Source organism: Protopterus annectens, chromosome 4.part0 (assembly GCF_019279795.1).
Source record: "Protopterus annectens isolate FY-2018-M chromosome 4.part0, PAN1.0, whole genome shotgun sequence".
Classification (NCBI taxonomy): Eukaryota; Metazoa; Chordata; order Ceratodontiformes; family Protopteridae; genus Protopterus; species Protopterus annectens.
In genome coordinates this window covers 931,201,674-931,220,666 of record NC_056733.1, presented here as the reverse complement: position 1 = coordinate 931,220,666, position 18,993 = coordinate 931,201,674, and the positions used below count along the sequence as shown (strand labels likewise).

At 41.0% G+C, this 18,993-nt stretch overlaps 1 protein-coding gene across 1 annotated transcript in view; it reads right to left on the bottom strand.

Annotated features, from left to right (window-relative positions):
* Positions 1-18,993, bottom strand: part of KNTC1 (kinetochore associated 1) — a 3,090,908-nt gene that overhangs the window by 1,835,696 nt on the left and 1,236,219 nt on the right. Inside the window, exon 30 of the mRNA XM_044068909.1 lies at positions 16,223-16,357. Within this exon, the coding sequence (XP_043924844.1) occupies positions 16,223-16,357 (135 nt within the window). The remainder of the gene's footprint in view (positions 1-16,222; positions 16,358-18,993) is intronic.

Below are 18,993 nucleotides of genomic sequence, written 5' to 3'. Positions count from 1 at the left end.
AGGGGGAAAGATAATATTTATTTATTTTATTTTACATTTGTTAACCAGGAAATTCCGACTGGACCAGGTCCATTTTCAGCGGAGGCCCGGGGAGAAAAGTTCCAATATCAAGTTATACAAATACAATACATCCAGCATAATACACAAAACAGGTTACATCATGTATGCTGAGCATAGTAATATAACAAGACATTAATAAAATTACTCCAGGTAAAAGAAGACATAGAACATGGGTAAAAAGACAATGTCAATTATACATTGGTAAAAAAAGAAAATATATCAAGTAAGATTCTAAAGTTACAAGTACCCTTTCAGATGACCAAGCCTACAGGGATCAGAGCTCCAGCATTTAATCAGAGAGGAATTTGGGGAGTTAATAGTAGTATGGGTAGGGTTATGTGATACAAGGGCATAACCAGGTACTAGGAAAGTGCGATTTGAGGGAGTTTTTGAATATGGATGTGGAGGGGGCAGTGGACACGGATAGGGGAAGAGAGTTCCAATTTCTGGCAACGGTGTGGGAGTAGAGCACTTTCCCTGCATTATTGTTAGCCTTAGTGATGGAGAGGAGAGATTTTTTCACTGGATCTTAGGTACCGGCTTGCAGTATATATAGTAAGTAGGTTGGATAATGAGGGTTTTTTTTCAGGATATTTGAGAATATTGTAGGCTGTGCCCAGCTGGTGACAGTTAAATAGCTGTGATAGCTCAAGCCATTTTAGTTCTTTCAGTGCAGCACAGTGATGGGTTCTATAGGTTGAGTTATTAGCAAACTTGGCTATTTTATTGTAGCATGATTCTAGTTTGTCTAGGCCACGTTGTATGATTTGGGTAAAGATTGGTGCTGCATATAATAGAGTTGAGAGGAGGTGGCTTTGTGCAAGAGTGACTCTTGCTTTTTGTGACCGAAAGGATTTATGCCTGTATAGGGAGCCTAGTTTTTTGTGTACTAGTTTTATGGTATGTGAGATGTGAACATCAAAGTGGAGATTATTGTCTATTTCAATGCCCAGAAGTTTGGTGTGGTTAGAAGGGGAGATGGTGGTGCCGTCCTTAGATGTTATGGTAAAGGAGAGTTTTTTTTTTTATCTATTAGGGGTAAATAGCAGTTTTGCCTTTTTGGGATTTAGAATTAGTTGGATACCCAATATCCATTTTTCTACTGAGATAAAGGTATCTTGAGTGAGTGTATGAAGGGTGGTGGGAGATGAGGCAGAGCAGATCAGGGTTGAATCATCCGCATATTGTATGAGTGTGGCATGTTGTGTAGAGCATTTGAGGTTATTTGTGAAAATAGAGAACAGCGGGCCCAGTATAGAGCCCTGTGGGACTCCTATGGTGGTTGGAAGTTGTGTAGACAGAGTTCCTTTCCACTGGACTGATTGCTGCCCGTCAGAGAGGTAGCTTCTGAACCAGGCTATAGTAGAGGAGGTGAAGGATAATGATGTTAGTGATCTAGTAGAATGGAGTGGGAGACCATATCAAATGCTTTTGAGAGGTCTAGGAAAATGGCTGATACATATTTATCATTCCTGTGAAGGTTTATATGATTAGTGAAGGATAGAAGAGCTGTGGTAGTGCTGTGATGTGGACGGAAATCGTGTTGTGTGGTAGATAGTAGATTGTGTGTGTTAAGAAATGTCATCACTTGCAAGTGGATGCATTTCTCAAGAATTCTGGATAAGAGGCAAAGGATGGTAATAGGTCGGTAGTTGGAGAATTCATAGGAATTACCTCCTTTATGAAGAGGAATGATGCGAGATCCTTTCCAAAGTTTGGGTATGTAGGATTCTAGCATGGAGCGGTTGATAAGGATGGAGACAGGATATGATAGGGAGTCACTAGCCATTTTTAGGTATGCAGCAGGTATGATACTACTTTGAGTGAGAAGTACAACTAGGATTCCTGGTTGGTTGTGTATGAGGGTAGAGTTGTGTTGTCTGGGAATGTGTGTTGGGAGTGGGATCAGTGTGGGATGTAATTGGATTGGGGGGGAGGTAGGTTGAGTGGGTTGGACTAGTTATTAGGGAATTAGGGGTTGGACTACTGGTTAGGTGCTTAGGGGTTAGAATAAAAGTAGAAGTAGTGGGGGTGGGTGGGAATAGGGGGCAGGGAGAGGAGCAAAGCAAGCCCGAGCGCAGCGAAGGCGAGCGAAGCGGGCTAACACCGACTCCAAGTGTTTCTTTAGGCTTTGGTAAGTATGCAGTGTTAGCTTAAATTGTAATATGTTAAACTGAAATTTTAATGGTAATTTAAACTGTATGTTTGCACTGAGTTATACACTATGTTATGGGCACAGAGTATAATTTTCTGACATTCTTAAAAGGATATAGAATTAAAGTTGGGGTTAGTTACAGATGAAACAGGAGAGGAAATTAAATGCTATTTTATAGATTTGAGTATTACTCAAAAGAAAACTGACTTTAGTTTGGGGGCACTAACTGGAGAGCAATATACAACTGTTTAGTCCTGGTGATGTACTCATCAGTACAGAGGTTTGACTAAGAAACTATACAGCAGAAATATACTAACACACTCACTAACATTTGTTTAAGTTAATGCAGGTAAGGTATATTACTGTCTAGACACTTGGAAGTTAAGCACCTACATTAGTATTTAGTCTCTTTAGTTGCAGGACAAGTGCCTGCTGTGGGTGCCCAGTGCTCAAGAGAAAAAATTGAAATTTCCACTGCTTGATATGGGGGGGGGGGGGCAGAGACCTGCTTGACCTGAAGGATGGTTTGGATTACTGAAAGAAAAATAGAAAAAAACTAAGAGAGCATTAGGTTAAGGCAGCACATACTGTGTGACCAGTCAGATTGGACTTTTGTTGAGCAATGGTTATTCCTGCTTCAGCACCTAATAACATAAAATATTTTCTTATGGCAACATACAAAAATAAAATGTAAATATATAAAGCAGTCCTCTAGTAAATTAAGCAAGACACACTTTCAATATATTTAAAAACTAGTCAATGCAGTTAGACAGAGCAGTGAAATGCAACATGTGAAATAGCCCTTCTGGCTCTATAAACAAGGAAAACAGAACACATCTAGGTGCATATGTGACAGCAGTTCATTAAGCAGAATTATCTAAAGGCATCCTGCAGCATTAAAAATAACAGAAACATATAGTATAAGCTGTTGTACTAAAGCATTATGAATTAAACCACAATGTACAGCATACCTTGAATGCAAAAACCTTACAGTAGGATGATTACACACCAAAGGAGACAAACAGCTGCTGTTGGATTTGAAACAAAAAAAAACCAAAATGGCACCCTGGGTTTAAATTACCTCAGGCTATCCAATACAGAACAAGAGCTGGAGGAGGGAGGGGTAAAGACTACAGGGAAGGAAAAGGCTAGCCAATGGGTAAATGAACTCTGCAGACACTCACTGTGAAGTGCAAAAGGAATAGAAATCACTCAGTGAACCTTAAGAAAAGGAATGCTACTTTGCACAGTCACTCTACTTTATACTATAAAATCAAGGCAAATGTAGATCATATAAAATTTTACCCTGACATTCTTAAAAGGATATAGAATTAAAGTCGGGGTTAGTTACTGATGAAACAGGAGAGGAAATGAAATGCTATTTTATAGATTTGAGTATTTCTCAAAAGAAAACTGCCTTTAGTTTGGGGGCACTAACTGGAGAGCAATATACAACTGTTTAGTCCTGGTGATGTACTCATCAGTACAGAGGTTTGACTAAGAACTATGTAGCAGGAATGTACTAATACACTCACTAACATTTGTTTAAGTTAATGCAGGCAGGGTATTTTACAGTCTAGACACTTGGAAGTTAAGCACCTACATTAGCATTTAGTCTCTTTAGTTGCAGGACAAGTGTCTGTGGGTGCCCAGTGCTCAAGAGAAAAAAATAAATTTCCACTGCTTGATATGGGGGGCAGAGACCTGCTTGACCTGAAGGATGGTTTGGATTAATTAGTATTTAGTCTCTTTAGTTGCAGGACAAGTGTCTGTGGGTGCCCAGTGCTCAAGAGAAAAAAATAAATTTCCACTGCTTGATATGGGGGGCAGAGACCTGCTTGACCTGAAGGATGGTTTGGATTACTTGAATTCAAAAACTTACAGTAGGATGATTACACACCAAGGGAGACAAACAGCTGATGTTGGACTTGAAACAAAAAAATATAATAGTATGAGAAGAGGCCAAAAAGACATTTGGATTACAGACTAGAGTTTGCCTTCCTTATCAGGGATTTATATCAGAGTCTAGGCAAAGAGAAATTGGGAGGAGAATCCAAGTGAAAGACCTGCTTTGGTAGAGTTTTTAGTTCAATCTAGAACAGAAGCTGCTGTTAAAAAGGCATAATTAGTAGGGAAGATAAAACACAGCAAGACAATTATAGGAATCAGTCAGAGGTGGTTACAAAAGATTTGGAAGAGAGACTGGATAAGGAATTTACAAGCAAACAATGATAAAACATATATTTGGTTACCAAATATGCAACAATATCTAGAAGATTTTTTTTTGTTTGCAAGTGTTTGCATAGATATTTTTATAGACCAAACAGACTCCAAAGAATTTTCCCTCAGGTAGTTGACAAATACTAGATGTGTGAGGGGAACACAGAGGTAAATAGGAACATATAGTTTGGGATAGTATTGAGTCTGTCAGAAATAATAGGTGGGCAAATTGATGTAACTAAGGAAATAATTTTTTTTTTCAGTTGGGATACAGGATCTGAATTGTCTAAATATAAGACCTCGTTAAGTTTAACTCTGGAGGCTGCCAAAAAAGCAATTACTAAAAAAATAGTAATCTAAGTCTACACCAACTGTATTTGGAGTACTGAATACTGTAACAGAGATAAAAGAACTGCAAGTGGGATCTTTACAAAAGGGTAGGAACAAATTACACAGAAAAAAATGGAAACTGTGGGAACAATATATGCAGAATAATGTTTTGGAGGAGGAGTCAGGTTTAAGGGAAGGCAGGAATTAGTTTATGTAATGTTGGATTGATGATAACTGTACAAAAGAATACAAGTGGTGTGTAATGCAACTGTGAGCATGTTAATATGGTTAGTTTTTGTTTATATGAGATAATGTTGGTCTGTCTTGAGTGATTAATTCAATCTTCTTCTTTCGGCTTTTTCCCGGTTAGGGGTCACCACAGCGGATCACCTGTCCGCTCATGATTGGCAGTGGTGTTTTACGGTGTCGAATTGCCAGCCCGGCGTCCAACCTTCCACAGAAGGTACACACACGCACGCACTCACACCTAGGGCCAATTTAGAATGTCCAATCCATCTACAGCATGTCTTTGGGATGTGGGAGGAAACCGGAGCACCCAGAGAAAACCCATGCGACCAAAGGGAGGACATGCAGACTTCGCACAGAAGGCACCCCAGCCAAGGACCGAACCGCAGAACCTCTTGCTGTGAGGCGGCAACGCTAACCGCTGCACCACCATGGCCACCCTGAGTGATTAATTCAATAAAGGTGTTAAAAAAGAAATGAAATAAACACTGTGAGAAGGACAGATGCCTGGAAGAACAAAATAAAAACATTTACATCTACTAAATCTTACAAAACAGGAAACAGAACAACTAGTAGCTGCTGTCAGTATAAAGTAAGTAAAACCACATATACAAAGAGACAGAAAGACCTCTGACGGGTGGAATCCCAAGAGATGTTTGAAGGACAGGAGAAACAGAAAAATTTAAATTACAAGCATTGTTTAATAAAATAATGGTGGAGATCAGCAGTCTTTAGCTTGTGGTAAAAAACAGTACTGGCAATAACCAAAGATGGTAAGAACCTGCCAACCCTGCATTCCACAGGGTAATCTCTATTTTACATCACAGCTAGAAAGTTTTCATGGCCATTAAAGCTAACAAAGTAGCAAGATCCTGAGAAAATTAATAGATCATGACCCATATGTTTTTTTTTTTCGGAAGGTCAACAACCTTAGAACAACATAAGTGGAATTAATAATCCATACAGGCTAGGTTGTAAGTAGAGGCTCTTCTGTATTGCTAATAAACTTGACTGGAATGAATAATCCATAAAGGCTAGGTTGTAAGTAGAGGCTCTTCCGTATTGCTAATAAGCTTGGATATCTATCTAAAGACATGTTTACTCATTGGCAATACATACAATCTTGACTTTTGGTCTGGGTCATTGCTGAAAAGTGTCCTTAGGCCAGTCTTTCTACCAAGCTAAAAATAAACAAATGCAGTAAAAGCCTTTGACAGAGTCTGATGGCAGTACGTTTGTAAACTAATAAAACTTAGTATCCCAGAGAAGCAGATGTCGTTATGAAAATTTGTATAAACCAAATACCAAGAATAAAGATGGGAAGATTACTCTCTGAGGGGACTGGACATACCAAGAATAAAGATGGGAAGATTACTCTCTGAGGGGGCTAGACATACCAAGAATAAAGATGAGATTACTCTCTGAGGGGACTGGACAGTGTGTCCACACTCTCCACTCATTTGTGATTCACATATGGAGCCCTTATCTGCCAAAGTAATAGCGAGTCACAAATAAGGGATTTCAATATGTATGGTCACGAAGAAAAAGAGCACTATGTGAAGATGACATTGCAATATATTTAACTGAACAAGAAATTAATATGCCTAGACTGTGGAATTTTAAGAGAATTTCAAACATGTTCAGGTTTTACAATTAATGAACACAAAACTAAGGCTATAGCAATAAACTATTCTTCTTCATATCCCTCAGTACAGTAGCATTATTTTGGGGTCATCATACAATGAGAACCTGGATGTTTCAGTGAAGAAAGTTAAAGATGTTATACTTACAGAGCAAAATCTAAGCAGTTAAAATGTTTATTGTCTCTCTAAATATTACACCCATGCAAACATTAATACATTAACCACATGAAAAGTTATGGATGACATGCCAGTGGGAGGGCAGAGGTCAGTGATTAAATGGGATAAGTTAACCATGTGGACCAGGTCTTCTAGCCCTAAAATAATAATATAAAATTACTCAGCTAAGACGGTTTTTTCTTAGCAAATCAGAGTTTTACTTGTTGAAGAAGAAAAATATGACGCTCTTTCAGGTGGGAAGAAATGGGAATGAACCAGAGGTTGATGCTACGATCACACATGATGATGGAGGATCCTGTTACATATTGCTTTGCATCATGTATATTGGAATAGCAACAAGTACTTTGGCTGAAGAAATTAACAAGCTGGGGAACTTGGAACTGCTAAACTGAGGAGAACAGATGACTGAATAGGAAAAGGAGAAAGTGCTATTCAAATTAAATCCATGGGACTTTGTACAATTTTACTATTTAATAGCAAAGCTTATCCAGAATACAAGGAAAAGGGACTGGAAAGGGATATAAAAGATCTAGTAAATCTTCATTCAACCCAGGACAGAAGAATTTAACAACCTTAGGGAAATGGGTACAGAATACAGAATGCTAAATGGCAATTACAACGATTAACTAAAAGAACACAATCACAATTGTGAAAGCAATGTTAAACCACTAACTAAGGAACAAAGGAGAGAACTTTGTGGGACCCCCAAATATGAAAAGCAGTCTAGGAGGTTCAGAAATATCTCCACAGATATTTCTATATTCCAAGTAGATCGCAAAGCTTATTCCCTTAAGTGAAAAATATAAGCCAAAGATGCAAAATTGCAGAAAGGGAGAGAGGAGCACGTGGGATTAAATATTCTGGATTTGTGCTGAATTAATCAATCAGTTTCAAATGTGCCCTTTAGAGTCTAATGGGGAACTCTTTGATTGGTGGCTTAGATTAACAAAGGATATATTTTCAGCTAGGCTTAGGATCAGGAAGAAGTTAAGATATAGTAAAGTTTTATGCAACTTGCTGATGCTGGCAGCTAAGGAAAAAAAAAACACCAGAAAATGAAAATCCATTAAGAACTCAACAGAAGAAGACATGCTGAATATTGCTAAGGAGCTACTCGATTTAGAGATGAGATCCGTAGGGGCAAATGACAACAAATTACACTTGAGTAAATAGCAGCTCTAGTATCAGTTCAGACACAAAGTCCCAAAACAAATGAGTGGAAGGGTACAAAGGGTGAAATACTCGCTGGAAGGGTACAAAGGGTGAAATACTCGCTGGAAGGGTGCAAAGGGTGAAATACTCGCTGGAAGGGTGCAAAGGGTGAAATACTCGCTGGAAGGGTGCAAAGGGTGAAATACTCGCTGGAAGGGTGCAAAGGGTGAAATACTCGCTGGAAGGGTACAAAGGGTGAAATACTCGCTGGAAGGGTACAAAGGGTGAAATACTCGCTGGAAGGGTACGAAGGGTGAAATACTCGCTGGAAGGGTACAAAGGGTGAAATACTCGCTGGAAGGGTACAAAGGGTGAAATACTCGCTGGAAGGGTACAAAGGGTGAAATACTCGCTGGAAATACTCACTGGAAGGGTACGAAGGGTGAAATACTCGCTGGAAGGGTACAAAGGGTGAAATACTCGCTGGAAGGGTACAAAGGGTGAAATACTCGCTGGAAGGGTACAAAGGGTGAAATACTCGCTGACAGAGGAGGTGTACAGTCATCTATACTTTACCGCAGACAACAGTGTAAACTGCTTGTCTGAAAGAAAACTACAAGATGTACATTTAATTTGGTGAAACAAAACTCCTATACCACTCTGTATGCTATCATACTATCTTCTCATTTCAAGAGGAACATCTACTGGTACCCATAAAAACACATCCTTCACCCTGCCAATAAATTGGAAAAATGAAAATGTCTTCAAAAGTTGTAAGGACCATTTTTCCTTAGTATCCGACTTTTGGGCTTATGAGTTGCAGGTGATGAAGCCCTCTCTCTCTTTCGATGTCAGCATCATATGACATGTCTCCCTCAGGAATATATTGACTGATCTGATTTTCAGGTAATGCAGTCTATGTACCAGGATTGACTGTTAATTCCTGTGTTTGAAGTAAAATAATTATCTTATTTATAGACACCATATCTTCAGATGAACAATTTTTAATCTTTTGTTTTTTTCTTTCTTTATGGGTATTTTGAATGACTGACTTGAAAAAGAAATATCTGCCTCATCAACAGGTCTGTACCCCCTGGCCCATCTAGCAGCACCCCCAGGTATGTCTCCATGCCCTGGTAAAGAAAGTGCCTCAATGCCCAGTTCAGACAACGTTGTAAAAGCCAAAGAGGATGTGGCTGAATCAACTACATAAGAAGAAGCCGGACAGACAAGTAAATGGTCTGATGAATGGCTACACATCACTACATAGTTACCCAGCATCGGCTGAGGTGAAGACTGAGCCTGTAAAACCTATATTTATGTATAGCTACATAGTTATAACAATATCCATTTATATACACACAATATCCTAGGTTTAGATTCCAGGGTATAAATGTTAACAAGCTCAATACAGTGATTACTTTGTCATGTGGAAGGCAGAAGTTAGAGAATTTAGACAAACATAAACCTTGTGGAGTTTAGATGACATTATCTTCTCTCTGTACATGTTATTAGGCCTTTAACAGCAAGATGGAATATACCACACAGGCTGGAGAGGAGGAGGCTCTGTACATGTTATTAGGCCTTTAACAGCAAGATGGAATATACCACACAGGCTGGAGAGGAGGAGGCTCTGTACATGTTATTAGGCCTTTAACAGCAAGATGGAATATACCACACAGGCTGGAGAGGAGGAGGCTCTGTACATGTTATTAGGCCTTTAACAGCAAGATGAAATATACCACACAGGCTGGAGAGGAGCGAGGCCAGGAGGAGGAGGACACACTAACATAAAAACTGGAGAGAAAATATTTGACACAACTGGCAGTCAGCATGCAAATTTTCCTTCCCAAGACAAATGACATGTTAATGGGTGCACATCCTCCTGGTCGATTTCTGTTGCTCCTGTCTATATTCTGACATACACAATATGAAACAAAAAGGGAAAAAGGTGAAATTGCTAAATTTATTCATTAAAAAAAAATCACTGAACTCTCAGTTTTGAGGACCTAGACACAAACAATGAAGTATTTTCCTCAGGTAAGCTCTGTGTGCCATTGTAGTGGAAAGAAAGTACAGTTTTGTACCTACCATAAAAGTAGATGTCCGATAGGTATGCATCTGCAGTCATCACATATGGGTTGTCCTGCCTCAGGCAGCCCTTCGGTCGGCCGGATTCCAAAGTCTGGATCCGGCATCGGCTGATGTCGCCCTTTCCCCGACGTCAGAGTGCCTGGGGTATAAAAGTGTCAGCTGACGCCATCTTCCTCAGTGTTTCTTGCCCCAGATGCCAGGTGCCCTCAAAGAAAGGCTAAATTTGAAGAAATGCAATAAATTCCAAACATGCACAGAAATATATATGTGTATATATATATATATATGTGTATATATATATATATATATATATATATATATATAAAACAAATACACCATAATAGATAACCCCAGCTAGCTATGAGAGGGAAAAGTACCCAATAAATACCAAAGAGGGGAAGGAGGGAGGGTAAACCTGACTGCAGATGCATACCTATCGGACATCTACATTTATGGTAGGTACAAAACTGTACTATGTCCTTCAAGGATGCATCTGCAGTCCTTACATATGGGTAGAGTACCATAGCCAATCTGGGGGTGGAGGATCTATGTAAAGGATGGTGTAGCTAAAATGCCCTGCAGGACTTCCGTAGCAAAGCATGCTCTGGATCTGGAATATAAAGGTAAATTGTAATGCTTGGAAAATGTATGCACGGAGCTCCATGTAGCAGCTTCTAGAATGTCCTTGGTAGCCACCCCTCTTAAGAAGGCTGTGGAGGTGGCTGTGGCTCTGGTGGAATGAGGTCTAATGTTAGCTGGCACAGTTTTTCCATGAAAGGAATAACAAAAACAAAAGCAATTCCCTATCCATTTTGAAATTGTCTGTTTGGAAATTGCTTTTCCTTGTGCACCAGCAGCATATGCTACCAACAGCTGGTCAGTTTTTCTGTAGCTTTTAGTTCTGTCCAAGTAGTAGCGCAACTGTCTGTGTATGTCCAGGGTGTGCAGAAGTTTCTCCCCTTTGCTTTGTGGATTTGGAAAGAAGGTAGGCAGGTGAATAGCTTGGTTTAATGAGACCCTGGATACCACCTTTGGCATAAATGAAGGATTGGTTCTCAATGAGACTATGTCCTGATGAAAAATAAGAAATGGCTGTACTGCCATGAGGGCCTGTAACTCAGATACTCTTCTTGCTGAGGTTATGGCCAGAAGGAAGGTGGTCTTCCAAGACAGAAACTGTAGTTCTGCAGATGCTGCTGGTTCAAAGGGAGGCAGAGTTAGTTTTTTCCAACACGAAGTTAAGGTCCCAAGTAGGCACTGGAGATTTCCTTGGAGGATTGATGTTTTTAATTCCTCTTAGAAACTATCTTAGGAGAGGATGAGAAAAGACAGGTGGATCAGTATTGTACTCTGCTGAAATTGCTGAAGCATGAATTTTAATGGAAGAGTAAGACAGGCCATTGTGGAGCATTTCTGCCAAGTATTCCAGGATATGTGCCATGTTCATCACTGTCGCATCTAGGCCCTTTGTGGTGCTCCAAGTGTGAAATCTTTTCCATTTTGCTGAATATGCCTTTCTTATGGAAGGCCGGCGAGCTTCCATGATGATATTCTTCACTCTCTTGGATAGCTTATCCTGAGGAGGAGTCAAGGTATTTTCCAGGCTGTTAGTTGCAAGGTTTTCAGGTTGGAATGCAGAGTTTTGTAATTGTGCTGTGTCAGCAGAAGTGGCCATTGAGGAAGAGGCCATGGTTTCGTGCGTGACATGCTCTTTAACAGTGGGTACCAGTGCTGTCTTGGCCAGTCCGGAGCTATCAGAATCACTTTTGGCTGCTCTGTCCTGATCTTCAGTAAGATCTTGGTCATTAATGGAAGAGGTGGAAATGCATACACTGTTAGAGTTCTCCAGCTGAAAGATAGGGCGTCCACTTTCCATGCTTGTGGGTGGTATGTCCTTGAGCAGAATTTCTTCAGCTGATGATTGTGGGGAGGCAAAAGATCTATGTCTGGCCTTCCCCATGATTGTGTTATCTGTAGGAAGATGTCTGGGTGCAGCATCCATTCGTGTGCATCCATGATATTTCTGCTTAAGCTGTCCGCCAGTATATTGTCTTTTCCTGGCACAAACTGGGATTGCAGGTCTATATTGAGTTTCAAGGAAAGTTCCCATAGATTCATTGCCAGTCTGCAAAGAGGGTAGGAATGGGTGCCTCCTTGCTTGTTTATGTACCACATAACTGTGGTGTTGTCTGTCCTTATTAGCAGGTGGCCTTGATGCAGAAAGAGTTTGAAGGCCTCGATTGCATGTATCACTGCCAGCATTTCCTTTTGGTTTATGTGCATGCGTAGCTCCTTTTGTGACCATAGTCCTTGAATACATCTGCCCTCCATGTGTGCTCCCAACCGTGGTCTGAAGCGTCCGTTGTAATGGTTTGGCTGGCTATTGGCTTGCTGAAGGGCAGACCCCTGTTTGACTGGCTTGCTTGAGCCCACCACAGAAATTCCTTTTGGAGGCATGGAATGAGTGGGATCAAAGTTTCTAAGCTGTGACTGTGCTGAGTCCATAAACTCCTTAGGTACCATTGTAGTTTCCTCATATGCAGCCTTGCTTGTGGAATCAGAAGAATGCAAGATGCCATGTAACCCAGGGCCTGCAGGATTTTCCTTGCAGTCAGCCGAGTTTGTCTTGTCAGATTCTTGAAGTAATCCGGTAGTTGTCTTTGTTTTTCTTCTGTGAGAAAAGCCATTTGGGTGGTTGTGTCTAAATCCGCGCCGAGAAAAGTTATTCTTTGGGATGGAACAAGTCTTGATTTGTGAATGTTGACTGTATATCCCAAGGCCTGCAGTAGGTGGATGGCATAACTCAAGTCCTTTACCAAAGTTTGTTGGCTGTCCGCTTGTATAAGGCAGTCGTCCAGATATGGGTATATTTGAATCCCCTGAAGTCTGCAGTGTGCAATTACTGATGCCAGGCATTTCGTGAATACTCTGGGCGCAGTAGATAAGCCAAAGGGCAATGCTGAGAATTGATAATGCTCTGAACCTGCAAGAAATCTGAGGTGTCTTCTGCAACTTTGTCCGATAGGGACATGCAGGTATGCCTCCTTGAGGTCTAGAGTCACCAGCCAAGACCCCTTGCCCAGCATGGGAAGGAGTTGCTGTAGAGTCAGCATTTTGAATTTTGGCACAATGAGATAAGTATTCAGTGCGGACAAGTCTAGAATAGGCCTCCATTGATTTTCTTTTCTTGGAACAAGGAATAGTCTGGAATAAAATCCTTGGGCCTTGTTCTGAAAGAGGAACCTTTTCTATAGCTTTCATTTGCATTAAGTTGGAGATTTGTTTCAAAGCCTCTGCCCTTTGATTTGGTGGCAGGTCTGGCATGCCTTTTCTTTTTGGCAATGTGTGAAAATGGAACCTGTATCCTTTGTCTATTATTTGCAGTGACCATTTGTCTCTTGTAATACTGTGCCAATTTTCTGAGAATAAAGAAAGCTTTCCACCCAAAGGTGCTTCTAATTGAGGTCTGGTTGGCGGAGTCAAAGCAAAGTCATTGAGTCTGTCCTTGTGCAGCAGTTGTAGGTCCTGCACTACCTCTCTGGTTGGGAGGCTGCCATTCACGTCCTCTGTAGGAGCCTCTAGCTTGCCCTCTACCTCTGGCACGCCTGTTGTTGCCTCTCTGAAATCTTTCTGCGTCTGGAAAGGACCAATTCTTGGTAGGCCAATTTCTGCTGAATCTTGGTGGTTGGACTTGTAGAAAATCTTTGACTGTTTGTACAGATTTTGCCTTTTCCTCAAATTTCTTTAAGACCTCCTGAGCAGTGGAGCCAAATAACGTTTGCTTTTCCAGTGGAGCATCCAGAAGCTTAGCTTTAACATGGTCTGGCAGAGATTGTTCCTTCAGCCAAGCATGCCTACGTATGACTGCACCTGTCATAGCTGACCTACATGAAGCTTCCAATGCATCATAACCACACTGTAAGAAATGGTTGCTAACCTGCTGGGAGTTATGTACCAGATCCTGAAGTGATTTGCGATCTAGGGGTTCAGGTGAAGACAGTTTCTTATGCAATTCATCTAACAAATACTCTTGGTACTGTATCATATGAAATTGACAATTTAATGCCCTCATAGAAAGAGTAGCAGAAGTATACACTTTTTTACCCCATCTCTCTAAAGCCCTGGACTCCCTTTCAGAGGGGAGTGGATTTTTAATAGAGGCAGCTGCAACCCCTTTAGGGCCCTGGGAAATAGTTTCTGGATCAGCAGAGTGGGCCTTGTAAAGAAAAAGATGCGAGTCCGGGACCCTGTAGTACATATCGGGTTTGACAGGGGCCGGAGGAAGAGTGTCAGGGGTTATGCTAGACTCAGAGTACACATCATCAATGACATTCAAAACAGGAGGAATAGCCAAAGGTCTATGCTGAGGTAAATGCAGAAAAGTTCTTAATCTTTTCCTGGAATCAGAGAATTCCTGGCCCTGCCATTTGAAATGCTCTCTCATAGTGTGAAGGGTCTCCCCGAAGGATAGTTCTTCAGGAGGGGAGGCCGAGGGCATTGATTCCTCTGCATCAGAATCCTCGTAGGCCGAAAAAGCCGCCTCCTGGTAGTCCGAGAGAGCAGAGCCATCAGAGGCCTCCTCTGAGGAGTGGGGATCAGAGGGCTCAACCCTGGGCCTTTTGTCTAGAGGAGGTTGAGAGCCCCTGTCCGGATGGGGTTGAGAGCCCCTAATTAAGGAAATGAAGTCCTCTGCTAAAGTTAGAATCTGTGAAGTTGTAGAGGGTCCCTGAGGAATAACCCTGGGAGGTATAGCTTTTGTATGTTTAGCAGCTTTAGCCCTGGTGAATGCCTTTATGGACATGGATGCAAAAGGCCTAGCTGCACCACGTGCTGGTGTAGTTTTGTCTAGAGGAATGGTGTCGGAAGTTTCCAAGACACCAGTTTCTGAAGGGAATTCAATAACCGACTCAGCAGGGGCCTCCAGGGCTGAGGTTGTCGGTTGAGCGGTTTCGGGGGTCAAAAGTACCAAGGACTCTGTTTCAGCCGTGACCGAGACACTCGCGGTAGGCCTGGCCGTGGTTTCAGCAGAAACCGCGGCCCGCATGTGTCGGTCCTTGTCCTTCCGTTTCTTTGTTAAATGTGAAGTCGGAGTCTCCGACGGCATATTGTATGAAAAACTAGCCCCAAAAAATTCCCCTGCAAACTCTGCCCGACGTCCAAGAGTGCGTCGGTTGAAGGAAGCACAGGCTGAACAGGCCGAGACGTCGTGGTCTGGGCCTAGGCAGGGGAGGCAGTAAGAGTGGAAATCCTTATGAGGTATTTGTTTCCCACAAGTTAAGCAATTATTAACTTTATCTGACATCGGCTGAGGCAAGAAAGAGTCCCCAACGGGGTACTTAGCTTTTGAAGTCTTCGATAGCTGAATTACAGGAGCTGGCCGACCGGCACTTGCGAACTGCTTCTGCTTCGGGCACCACGCGGCAAGAAAGACTGAGGAAGATGCCGTCGGCTGACGCTTTTATACCCCAGATGCTCTGACGTTGGGGAAAGGGCGACATCAGCCGACGCCGGACCCAGACTTTGGAATCCGGCCGACCGAAGGGCTGCCTGAGGCAGGACAACCCATATGTGATGACTGCAGATGCATCCTTGAAGGACATCTAGGGAGGTTCTGTAATTACTTTAAAGCATATTTCTCCACCAAGTTAACCGAGACAACAAGCATTTTGAAAGGAAGCACAGACCAGACGGGGACAGCCAAGATAATTCAGGTCAAGGAATATCAACTGGTACTTGTAGAGGAGCACTATGTGAAGTTCGTACTACTTACTGTCAGCACAAAACTGCTAATACTGTTACGCTATTTTCTGGCAAAAAAAAAAATCTAAAGAGGAGCTCAGGCTTTTTCCTCAGTAAGTACCACCACCAACACGAATTACATAAAAAAATCCAGTGAGTAAATTCTGTTCTGAAAAAAATTACATAAGGGCTGGGAAGAAACTATGGAAATAAATATCAGGTTCTCCTTAAGGCATTTTTTTTTAAACAGAACAAGATGTCAGTTCACAGGTTGCTACAAGCTAACAAAGAGTTTCTGATAAGCAGCAGAACCTAACTAAATATATGATAAAAGTATTTTGCTTAATGAAAGCACCCGCAATCTAAAAATCAGGATTGTGTAAACTGTAACGTAAGATTTGCATACCCTGCCTCTGTTGATCAAGTGCATACTCCAGAGAAGATAGATATCCATTCTTGGCAACTTGTATGCTTCTACGACCTTTAAAGCATCTTCCAGGCTCGAAGGTAAATCTTGCTTCAGAATGTATTTCACAAATCTCTGGAAAAAAATATAAATGCAAAATACACTTTTAAAGATATTCAGAGTACATAAATAAAAAATGTATTGAGAAAAATAGTAAACATACTAACAAGACATCAATTCTACAATTACTGCACTCCACAAGGCCTGCAGGATGCCTTACGAAAACACAGGCACCTGAGTATACAGTACCACCAATGCCCTTCTGAGCATCACCAAGTCATGATTTATGCAACTTTTCTAAATTCTGCTCCCTAATGCTATGCAATCACCTTAAAGAACTGTCCTGAGCTGTCCTAAAAAACACTTCCAGCAAACACACAGATGACACAGCTGTGATCTACAGTAACAATTAATGAACAAACTTTGAACTAAATGATTATTGGCTTATCTTTTATGAACACAGTACCTCATGAAGAATCAGGTCGATACAGAAAGAATCTGCTCTAGTCAATATTAAGTACTTTTTAATTTATTATTCAAGTCTAAAAGGAGAGAAGTAGCTGTCCGAAGATCTGTTGGAAGCTAAGTTTTGTAATACATAACTGAACATTATGTGCATGCTTCAAAGCCCTGTCATGTACTCTTTTCTACAGAATATTAAAGGGTGATTTACTCCCGACATACAATCAAGCCCTGATGGATTTAATACACACTCATAAAACAAACAGCACTAGAACTACCCGATCAAAGGATGAAGACCACCTAGTCTGTGACATAATCAGAACATGTTGGGGGGCCAAGCATGCGTCTCAGACAATACACCTTCTCTGGAACAGACCCCCCATTCTTGATTCTTGTGAAACTGAACCTTTGATAAGGCTATTCCAACTCATTATGGACCAGTGCATGAGAAATCACAAACTCACCCCTGGTTAGTCACCTGTGTCCCTTATGGAAAGGAGCAGCTTTGTGGATGCTCTAAGACACAGGCATATACAAAAGCAGCTCCAGTCCACAGGCATTTGCAATTGGGACAATTGGGGCACAAATGGCTAAACTTAAAAAGCTGTAGGACTGCTAGCCTAGTAACTTCCTATGATCCTATAACCACACATTTTTAAGATCTAGCTCTGACCACTTCAAACATTAGGACTAGCTGCCACAGGAACTAGTCTGCTCTGCATCTGAAAACTTCCTTAGGCACAGATGCCTCCCTGACTACCATAATGCTCCCTACTTCTCTTCCTCAGCTCTCTTGTTTGCCCAACAATGGTAAGAGCAAACAATCAGTCTCTAACATCCCTCCAGGCCTCAACCACCAACATGTAACAGTGGGCGGAGCTGCTGAAGGTGATGTGGGTCATGAATATGGCATTACAGTAATCAAAACTGGCATATTTAACATGATTTCAGTCTCTTCACTAGAACCATTAAGGCATGGTCGGTCTCATGACAGAACACTTCTAATGACTACAAACAAGGAGGCAGACCTAGGCCCCGAGATCTCATCCATCTTGCAGACGTGTGCACAGAACTTTATGTCCATCAAAGCACCCAAAGAGGCATGTCTGGATACTGATTTAGAGACGAGCCACTTCTTCAGTGGAATGGGCCTTAAGTGTGTTAGGAAAATATCACACAAACGTCACTTCATTATGTACTTATACATACAAAACTCAAAATATTCAGCTAAATTACACCATCTTTACATCATCAAAAAAATGAAGATTCTTTCCACACCCCCAACTAATTATAAATGCCAGCTGAGACTGCACTACAGTGGGTAAAGGGTACATTTCCCACTGTTTGTGATCTCACTTAGAAGAAAAGCTGGCAATGTGTGTTTAGCTCAATTTCAAATCAGCTGTCCCTGTATTCAACCACTTATGTGACATACATATATAAGTGCGTGTATCCATACATACACGGTCATACACAATGCAGTCAGAAAGCTACCTGGACTAAGGGGCTCTGGACACTTTTTTGGCCAATTCATTAGGTATATTCAACAAAAAAGCAGATTTTACTTGGATTTCTTTTATGTCCAGACAGAAACATAGTTGGAGAGACATTCAAATAATGTAACAGATAATCCCCCCTTTGTTAAACTAACTAATAAATCTGCATTTGTCTCAGTGGCCATCTTCAGGAAGACACATGGATTACTCTGCAAAGGCACACTGCTTTTAAGAAAACTCAGAACGTTTTTAGTATGCGGCATACCTCCCTATACAGTTAAATTTAAATACAAATTTACAAAGAAAGCAGCAAAAATATTCCTTCTGGATTTATTCATAAGGGCATTCAAAATAGTGTTGTTCAATTTTGCAGTTCTATAAAAAAAAAAAAAAAAACACAAGACTACAATTAATATTTCTTAATAAATATCAGTGGATGAAATAGTCAAGAAAGAGCAGAACTTTTCAAATTCTTAAAATTAAAGCAAATCTCATACTGTATTTTGTACATAAGAAGCATCTCGCATAGAATGGCACTGATCGATTATCATTTCAAATCTAAAGGGAGAGAAGTAGCAATATTATGGAGAAGGAGGCTGAATTATGCCTAGAATGATTAACGGGTATACTGACACCAAAGGAATGTTCCATAGCTGTCTGGATCCAGTCTCTCCTAGTCACATCTTTATCCATTAAAATCAGATAATCCTATATGCAGTATATACCCAATCCCCAAGGTTACATTTTTGTTTT